The following is a 10631-nucleotide window of genomic DNA, read 5'->3' on the forward strand; positions in this document are numbered from 1 at the left end:
TTTGGGTCCACACATGTCCAAACCCTGGTGTGTAGGCCCACTTAGTATTGAGAAAAGCCCACTAAAAGAACGCCCACCAGACCAAAGAAATTGTTTTGACTTGATCAGCATTAACCCCACCCCCTGACTTTGATGGGTGAAGCTGACAAATAAAATGTATTTATGAACTCCGATGCAGGGCCAGGAGTAGCAATGTGAATTAAATGAATACATCATTAAATAATTCATTAAATGTGTCAGTAAAATAATTAAAATAGAAAACAAACCAATAATTGATTAAAAATGTAATTAACTAATTAGAATTGTACATAAATAAATAATGAATTATTTTAAATTAAATTAATGGATAATTCATTATCAATATTTTTAATTAATTATGTACATTTTTAATTAATTACTGAAATAAATAATTCATTAGTGATGTATTTATTTAATACAACCATAAAATTATTGCTAGTTTACTCAAAATAATTTTAAGACATCAATATTAAAGGTTAAATTATGATAATGAATACATGCAACTATAACTGATGACATAAGAATTTGGATTTTTTTAAGCTAAAGCGAAGATGCTGACTCACTTGGCATGTTACTCTCAAATCTTCCCTAATAACAATAACATAATTACACTTTAGCCACAAGAGGGCAGCAGCATTAATACAAGTCACATGTATATAAAGGTACAGTGATTGTATTACAGTGATTTTGACAAAAACAAAACAGAAGTTCATGGCAGTGTGTTTTTCCATAACATACCAACCAAATTAAATAATAAAAACTTTATAACTTACATAGCTTTTTTACAGGCTTTGACCACTGGCAGCAGCCTCAGAAGAGCCTCCTCTGAAGGAAAGTATTTCTTCAGGTCAAACACATCCAGATCTTTTTCTGATGACAGTAAGATGAAGACCAGAGCAGACCACTGAGCAGGAGACAGTTTATCTGTGGAGAGACGTCCTGAACTCAGGGACTCTTGGATCTCCTCCACTAGAGAACGATCATTCAGTTCATTCAGACAGTGAAACAGATTGATGCTTTTCTCTGCAGACAGATTCTCACTGAGCTTCTTCTTGATGTACTGAACTGCTTCTTGATTGGTCTGTGAGCTACTTCCTGTTTGTGTCATCAGGCCTTGCAAATGAGTTTGATTAGTCTTCAGACCCAAGAGAAACCGAAGGAACAAGTCCAGGTGTCCATTGGGGCTCTGTAAGGCCTTGTCCACAGCACACTGGTAGAAGTATTTCTTTGAAGATTTTCTTGTTTGAAACACCTTCAAAGTTGTTTGTTTGTCTTCCAGCAGATTGAGTCCAGAGTTGATGAAGGTCAGGTGGACATGAAGAGCAGCCAGAAACTCCTGAACACTGAGATGAACAAAGCAGAACACCTTGTTCTGGTACAGTTGTTTCTCCTCTTTAAAGATCTGCGTGAACACTCCTGAGTACACTGAGGCTGCTCTGATATCAATGCCACACTCTGTGAGGTCTGGTTCATAGAAGATCAAGTTTCCTTTCTGCAGCTGATCAAAAGCCAGTTTCCCCAGTGACTCAATCATCTTTCTGCTCTCTGGACTCCAGTGTGGATCTGTCTCAGCTCCTCCATCATATTTGATCCTCTTGACTTTGGCCTGAACCACCAGGAAGTGGATGTACATCTCAGTCAGGTTCTTGGGCAGCTCTCCTCCCTCTCTGGTTTCCAGCACATCCTCCAGAACTGTAGCAGTGATCCAGCAGAAGACTGGGATGTGACACATGATGTGGAGGCTACGAGCTTTCTTGATGTGGGAGATGATCCTGCTGGCCTGCTCCTCATCTCCTCATCTCTTCCTGAAGTACTCCTCCTTCTGAGGGTCAGTGAACCCTCTGACCTCTGTCACCATGTCGACACACTGAGGAGGGATCTGATTGGCTGCTGCAGGTCGTGTTGTTATCCAAAGGCGAGCAGAAGGGAGCAGGTTCCCTCTGATGAGGTTTGTCAGCAGCTCATCCAATGAGGTGGACTTTCTTGTTTCAGTCAGGATTTTAGTTTTGTTAAAGTCCAAATTAAGTCGACACTCATCCAGACCATCAAGTATGAACACAACCTGGAAGTCTTCAAGCCTGCAGATTCCTGATTCGTTAGTTTGATTAAAGAAGTGATGAACAAGTTCCACCAAGCTGAACTTTTCCTCTTTCAGCACATTCAGCTCTCTGAAAGTGAATGGAAATATGAACTGGATGTCCTGGTTGGCTTTGTCTTCAGCCCAGTCCAGGCTGTATTTCTGTGTTAAGACTGTTTTCCCAATGCCAGCCACTCCCTTTGTCAGCACTGTTCTGATTGGTTCGTCTCTTCCAGGTGAGGTTTTAAAGATGTCTTCTTGTCTGATTGTAGTTTCTGGTCTGTCTGGTTTCCTGGATGCTGTTTCAATCTGTCTGACCTCATGTTCATCATTGACCTCTGCAGTCCCTCCCTCTGTGATGTAGAGCTCTGTGTAGATCTGATTCAGAAGGGTTGGGCTTCCTGCTTTAGCGATCCCCTCAAACACACACTGGAACTTCTTCTTCAGTTGGTTTTTAAGTTCACATTTACAGAGTGGAGCAAATATTTCTGAAGGTAAGAAATTCAGAACAAAATATTATACAATAAATATCATAGCCTTTCAGTACACTGAAAGGATGAATGTCTATTGGTCCATTTCTTGAGGTATTAGGAAAGATCAATATTCAGTCTTTATAGAAATTCTCTTACTGCTCTGCAGATGGTCAGCCATCTCATGCTGCTTAAGTCTCCTCAAGAAGTGGAGTGTGATCTTCAGAAATGCTTCTCTGCAGCTCTTTCTTTCATCTTCATCCTCACCTTCAAACATCTCCTCATCCTCCATCTGGCTCTTTAAAGTTTCTGGGTGATCTGAACTCAGAAGCTTCTGGATCTTCTTCAGCTCGTTCTTCACAAACATGGTGATGTTTTCCTCCAGCAGCTGGAAAAGAAGACTACATGAATTACCCAGTGGTAAATGGACTGGTTCTTATATAGCTCTCTTTGATACTCTGTGCACACAAAGCATTTTATACAACATGCCTCATTCAACCAAGCACATTGTTCTATGCTTAAATACTTTCTTTCACACTCTGATGGATGCATCAGAGGGCAGCTTGGGTTTAGTACGTTACCCAGTACATTTGCCAGCCAGGGTTTGATTCACAAACCTTCTGACTAGTAGCTGACCTGCTCACCTCCTGAGCTACAGTCACCCCAATCTGACTGAAATCATGGAACCCAAACTCTGATTTATGTTGGACACACTGACAATCCTCTGGTCCACAAAGTGCAGCATAGAGGTGACTGAAAAGAACAAATGTAAACATAGTACTACAAACCATAACCACAGAGTCCAGGTGTGTTTGATGTTGCTGTTCAGACTGACCAGTGGAAACCTCTGCTCTCTCCTGGGCCACTCTGTGGAGGAGTAATGAATAATTAGCTCATGTTACGTCTGTCCACACACAGACACAAGCTAAAGGTCCATGAAGTGATGTTTGGATGGGTTCAGTCAATCAGATGACTGTCATGGTGAAGCTTTGCTAGTCCTGGTGATCCCACTGAGAATTAACAACTCAGTTTCCAGATGTCTGTAGTTTTCTGCTCAGTTTCTTTAGTCCCAACAGCTCTTACCATCTCCTGCATAAAGCTTTCCCTCCATGCTCAGATGCCCTGGAACAAGGTGCTCTCTTTATATCTGTGACTGGTTTAAAGTGACAACTTGCAGTGCTCGCCAAACTTTGTGTCAGCAAAAGTAATTCTAATGTTTCTTACATTTATTACATTTTATACATTTTTACACACACAAATCAATGAATGCAAAAACATAAACTTTTCAGATATTTTGTTTTACAATGTTACAAAACTCAGTTCACAACTACACAGTCTGATTTACAAGTACAAAATATTTATGACCACAGTTTGAGCCGATGTATGTCCCGAGTCTGTGGACTCAGTGGTTTTGTGTTGATTGTTATTATTGTTAGGCTTCAAACTTTCTTCTTACTTAACGATTAAGTCCCTGTATTCCACCGTTATATGGAAATCAGCCATTATAACTTGTGTCAAATCTACTTGTACCTCACAGTTTTCTAAGTACACAGAGAGCAGTAAACCTCAGAGCAGCAGCACATCAGACTGTGTGCAAAAAATCTAGAAGAGAAAATATTTTGACCCATTTCTAAATGATTCTTGTGACCATGCTGCACCACAACACCTGATCTCTGGTTTCCTGACCTCTTCAATCCCACTTTAATACTTGACTAAACTCATTTTCCTGTTTAGGTGTTGAGGCAAAGCCACCCATCTACAATGCAGGCAACAGCAAATGGAGCTATTTTTGATTCCCTTTGGGTTTTTTCTACTTTTGTGCTACAAAATGTTCAAGCTGATTAAATTCATTAGAATAAAAGTTCAGATAATTTTCTCATATTAATGTTGGAGGTAGAAATTCAGGTAACTTTGCACAAAAACTGGCAGAAATTTCCTTCAAAGATGGAGTTTTTACTTTAATACTGTGAGTACATTTCAGAGCCTGTACTCTTTTATCTTTACTTGAGTAAAGAAGTTGAATCAGTATTTCAGCTTTAAGAGGGTATTTTAACACAAACATCAGTCCTTCTACTTAAGTATGTTTGACACTTTGTTTACGCCTAAATTAACTTTACTGTTAACGAGTTTTCATGTTTCTTTAATCCACCAGTGTGCTCATGCTTTTTTAATTGAAAACATATTTTTAATGATCAAATATAATTATTTTTGTTATTTGTGGATTTTAAATGTCCTTGACAGAGACAGATGATAATCATTATCCTGCACTGTGGTCTCAGGTTTGGCCGAGCTAGCACAAAGAATGGCTGGCTATGTTGAACTTCCTCCTGGGATCTACACTAAGAAGTGAGTCCAACATTAGCAGGGTCTCTTTCCTTGATCTGGATTCACTTTAGCATTCACAGTCACGTGAAGCTTGTTATTAACTCGATAAGTCAACCCAGGGTTTCAGCTGAGCGTTCACATGAAACACATGGTGTTGGCAGCATCTGATCAATCATATTCATGGAGATGTGTATCAGCAACAGAGCAGCTGAGTTTGCAGAAGGAAGTCAAACTAAACCATAGGAACAATATGAGGAGATTACACACATAATAAAATACTAGCAGTAATACAGCTGCTGCAGACAAATCAGTTGTGTGATCGTGTGTGAGAGGAGAAGGACTGTAAAGGAGTTTTGTGTTAAAAGCTCTGTATGAATGTGGGAGCATTTGAAGGGCTTTAAAAAGGCCAATATAAAATAAAAGGCAGCAAAATTGCTGACTGTGAAAGTCACCAGACTTATCAGACCTCTATGATTAAGACCTGTAAGAACACCTATTTGTACTTGTTGGCATTATATCAAATACACACGTATATTAAGCCTTTGTTTGAACTCTGGTTGAATTTGTTACTTTCAGACTGTGAAACATCACAGAGGCTGCAGCTGCAGATCTTTTTTTTCACCTGGAAATTTACTTTAAATGTTAGATGGAAAATGTATTGCTCAGTTTAACCAAAGTAAGAACAATAATCCATAAACCTTCATAAAGACAAACATCTCCCCAGAACATTGAGCTGCTGAAGTGTCACTGAAGGGAAAAACTATTTGTCCTCCTCCATCCAGCAACACCTGAAACACCTGAGTGGAAGCTCCTCCCTACGCTGTGTTTGAAGCAAAGCACAAAGGAGACACCTGCTGGAGCAGCTGGAGTCCTACACACACTCAGCCTCTTCACTACACAAACACCTCCTACAACATCCACTCTTTCCACTCTGACTGCTGTGTTTGTGGAAACACTCCAACACACACCGCTTCACATACCAACATAGAAATGTGTGTGAAAAAGAACTGAGCTGATATTAAACATGAGGATTTATTCAAAAATACAGAGTCAGGAACAACATCTAGACACACATTACCTCTCAGCAGCAGAAGAACATCCTTTAAAGTCTATATAAAAATCCTTCGACCTGTTGCTCTTTATGGAAACACAGCTGGGTTCAGGTCCAGGAGATTCTGGCCTCTTATTGATCCTAAAAGAAAAACAATAAATGTAACAGCTTCATGAGATAGGAAGGAAAAACTGGAAATATTAAATTAAAGACATGATGAACAATCTGAAACTCATAAAAAATAATGTACTTACTCTTTGTCACATAACAGTCTTTTGTTAAAGTTTGCACCAATACCCTTCGAGTCGTTGCTCTTTAAGGAAACACAGCTGGGTTCAGGTCCAGGTTCTGGATTAGTTTTAGGGTTATGTCCAGCTGAGCCTGGTACGCCCCACAGCTCTGGGCTTTAAAACAACACACACAGAGGTATGAGTGTGAATAATGATGGAGCAGTGATGTGAGTGCTGAGCTGTGACATGGAGAAGAGTCATGGACAGTTAGAGATGGCCATCTCACCTCTGAGCTTTGGTCTGGCTCTCATGTTCCCCACACAGAGTGCTTTTAGAGGGAGGGACTCCCTCCTCTCTGTCCTCACACTGATCCATGCTGCTGAAAACGTCCAGATGAACAGAATCAACTTTTTGGGGATTTACTGGATGATTGAGCATCAAGACACTTTTTAATATTTTACTAATTTCTGAAGCTTTTTACCAACTTTGTTCAAATTGGTCTGCTGTCATTTTATTGTTGACAAAAAGAGATTTTGAGTTTGACTGTTGACGTTTCCATGTGGGACTGTTGCTGCAACACCATAGATGTTACTACAGAATACACTTTATATTGTGAGCACTTGGATGTTAGTCCAGTGGTCCTAAACTGACACACCTGCACCTGGATTCATTCTGACCAGATTTTAGCCCAACAGTGTTTCATACTTAATACATCAGACACAAACTCTGCAGCTGTCATTGTGTGCAGTGTGTGACTTTAAATCAAAAAACAGGAGGAACATGAAGAATAAAAACAAAACATTCGTTGGTGTTTTGGGGCAGCTTGTAAATTTGAAAATGCAGGGCAGTTTTAATGGTGATGACCCCTACAGTCAAAGAGCCAAATCCTCGAGGAATAAAAAAACCAAGCTGTGTGGACCTCCTCGTCCCTCCTGGACAACGGTGTCGTGTACAGGAACAGCTGCGGCCTTTGGACTGGAAAGAAGAAAGAAAGAAAGAAAGAAAGAAAGAAAGAAAGAAAGAAAGAGCCAACATGTCTTTATGTTTGCTGGGATAACACATCAGCAAGACTCCAGACCTCCAAGCAAAACACTACCTCTCAGTACAAATTCTCCTAGACTACAAATGGACAATATAGAATGGTGTTTGTTTGTTTGTTTGTATTATCTTAATTAGTACATTTATGTTGTGAAGTCAAGCATTATTTCTACTTTATATCCAATAATTTTATATGTGTTAAAGAGATTTTGGTCAGTATAATTCACTCATGCAACATAATCCAAAAAGAAAGAAAATCCCTTTATTTATAAATTTGTGTGTGCAGCGGGACACTGTGTCCTATGAGTGTTATACTACAATAAACAGAGCCTGACCGCGGGCATAAAGAGGGCAACAACCCACTTATGCTCTAAAGATGAAGTTCTATTTCTCTTCAAATGACCCTCAGAGCATGTGGAGGGTCATTGAATGCATCACAGATTACCTCAAAAACAACAGGCTGAAGAACATAAAAACAGAGTTTCTGTCTGATGGTTTGAACATGAAACAGGAATTATTGAGCAAAAACGGCCAGTTTACTAACTCTGCAGAATTTATGATCTAGCATCAGCGCATTCACCTACAATACACGAATGAATATCACCAGTTAAACTGAAAAAGGAAAAAACATGCATACAAGTACGACAGCAGACTAGGGATGGGTTTTGATTATCGATTTATCGATTAAAATCGATTCTCGCTTGGATAACGTGATATCGATTCATTAAAATCAATTTTTTAATATAAATTTATTTTGGCCAAAACGCCAGAATCTCAGGTTAAACCCCTCAAAATTTCAACAACCACCAAACAGCTAAAACAGTCAATGAGAGCAGGAACACGGATTCTGCACAAAGACGTAAACACAAAGCGCGGAGCCGCCAACGCATCAGAATCAGTGAGATGTGACTTTCTCACCTGACTGCACGGACACGAGCTGAAAGCCGACAGCTCGCTGATTCATATGTTTCGGCGGGTTCGCGCTTTGTGTTTATGCCCTTTTTGCGCTGATTCTGAATCTGCAGGTTTTATCTCTCTCCAAACAATATTGAGTAAACCAGCAGCAAAAGAAGATCCAAACTACGCTTCACGTAAACATCGTCATGGATTCCCTCTCGATAAAATCATACTTCATCCACAGCTCTCTCTATCTCTCTCTCTGTACTTCAAGAACAGTTTCCCGTCTAAAAATCTGTTTTCTGCATTATTCGGTTGCTTGTTTTGCACAAGTCTACCGTTCTTACAGCCTGTCGGACGCTGTTTTTTTTTCCTTTCACTTAATTCCGAAAAGAAAACCTAATTTCTGCTGTTCAATACTGAACAAATTTAAACGTTTTAAAATTATGCAAAATGCAAAATGCTCAGCTGTGTCTCTAATAAAACCGCAGCAAAACAATCAAAGGGAATCCATGACGATGTTTATGTGAAGTGTAGTTTGGATCTTGTTTTTTTGCTGGTTTACTCAATATTGTTTTGAGAGAGATAAAACCTGCAGCTTCAGAATCAGCGCAAAAAGGGCGTAAACACAAAGCGCGGAGCCGCCGAAACATCAGAATCAGCGAGCTGTCGGCTTTCAGCTCGTGTCCGTGCAGTCAGGTGAGAAAGTCACATCTCACTGATTCTGATGCGTTGGCGGCTCCGCGCTGTTTGGTGGTTGTTGAAATTTTGGGAGGTTTAACCTGAGATTCTGGCGTTTCGGGCAAAATAAATTTATATTAAAAAATTGATTCAGGATTTTAATGAATCGATATCACGTTATCCAAGCCAGAATCGATTTTAATCGATAAATCGATAAACCCACCCCTACTACTAAATCAAGGGTAGCCTGAACTTAAAGTCACACTGAACACAGCAAGTGTCCCTGCTCTCAGATACAAAATCTGCCTTTAAAAGTTAAGAGTAATGAAATCAGCAGTTCTGATTCTAGAATTTGTAGTCTCACACACCACTTTTGCATTTTTGTTGTTTTGATTTACATATGTTGATATTCTGCTGTAAAGAACTAATGAGAACATTTTATAAAAGCTTTGAGTTTCCATCAGGATCCTGTAGAAACAGCTTCCATGTCAAAGATCAATATTCTGAATTCTGTTTAGAAAGAAAAAGATTTCTAGAAAATTCTCTAAAGAATTCAACATCTGTTTTCTTTTCTACTATTTTTTTTAAGTCACTCTAGCACAGATTTCTTCAGTCACATGTCTTTCTGTGTCTTCCATACAAACATTAAACGTGCAAACACTCAACACAGCAACACTGAAAGCATTTGATTGTAAATTTCATTCAAATCAAACTTCAAATCATTCAAATCTGAAATCTCTTTTTCTCTCTGAAACAAAGTGACAGCAGACTGAGTCAAAGACAGAAACCTTATTTAAACACCAAATATTCACTGGCTTCACTTCCTGATCCAGGATTCAAAGAGGACGTTGCACTTACTCAGCTTCTTCACATGAACGTCTTCACTCTGCAGCTCTGCTGTCTGGACCAGGTCTGTGTAGAAACAGAGACAATCTTCTGCTTCATCAGTCCTCTGTGTCTGCAGGCTGAAGTCACATTAAACACTTCACACCAGCAAAGAGTCTGAAGCTCACAGGTCAAAGGTCAGCTGCTGCACCTTGTGTGATATTGTTTGATCAATAATTAACCCGCAGCAGTGTGTGCAGCCATAAACAGTTTAAACATTAAACACTGAACCATAAAAGAAACTTAAGTTGCAGCTCACAGGTCAAAGGTCAGCTGCTGCAGCCAGTTATGACTTTACATAAATCATTATGTTTTCCCTCTCAGCACTTGGGCTGTTTTGACTCAGCTACACTATGGGAAATGGCCAATGGTTCCACAGCTGTTCTTGTTCACAGCATCATCCAGTTAGAGAGGAAACTGTATAATGCAATGATGATGTTCCAACGTCATGCTACAGTTGTTGCTCCTCCTCCTCATGCTTACCTGCCACAATTTAACTCCGCCTCTTAAACAGTCATGTCACCTGATCTGCATGTTTTGTTGTACGATGACGTCATCTTGACGTTGACGAGGAGGGCAAGAAAAACTAGTTTTGTCCTGCAGATGGCGATCTTGTACCGTGTTCAGAGAGCCGACACTTTGATGATGCTGGTCTACTCAACTTACTTTTAGCCTGGGTTGGACTCTATATGAGCAGCTTCCACTCTGGTTTTCATTGTTAAATACACTTGTTTGATTTCACTTGTAAAAGTTGGAAAATAAATATTAAATTATTTGTTGGTTTTTGAGAGTCAAATATCTTGCTTCATTTGAGGAATTAACTGTTAAAGTGGAGAAATGAATCAGGTTAAAATAGTGGTGCTTCAAATCAGTGAAGATGTACAATGTAATTTAAAATGTTGATAAAGGTTGTAGTGGTCTTGTAATGTTACAGAGCCCCGCAGGGGACATGGGAGAAA

The 10631-nt window shown here is 39.5% G+C and overlaps 1 protein-coding gene across 1 annotated transcript; it reads right to left on the reverse strand.

Moving 5' to 3' along the window:
• Nucleotides 1-1148: 1148 nt before the first annotated feature.
• On the reverse strand, nt 1149-10229 carry LOC148105860 (uncharacterized). Its single transcript, XM_087838401.1, has 8 exons — nt 10219-10229; nt 9609-9752; nt 6196-6345; nt 5969-6082; nt 3354-3432; nt 2725-2953; nt 1816-2583; nt 1149-1201 (listed from the first exon to the last, which is right to left on the reverse strand). The coding sequence occupies exons 1-8, from the start codon at nt 10227-10229 to the stop codon at nt 1149-1151; spliced, it is 1548 nt and encodes a 515-aa protein (XP_087694527.1).
• Between the last annotated feature and the right edge of the window lie 402 nt (nt 10230-10631).

The sequence above is a fragment of the Neolamprologus brichardi genome, chromosome 3 (genome assembly GCF_056152115.1).
Source record: "Neolamprologus brichardi isolate AB-2024 chromosome 3, ASM5615211v1, whole genome shotgun sequence".
Taxonomy (NCBI): Eukaryota; Metazoa; Chordata; class Actinopteri; order Cichliformes; family Cichlidae; genus Neolamprologus; species Neolamprologus brichardi.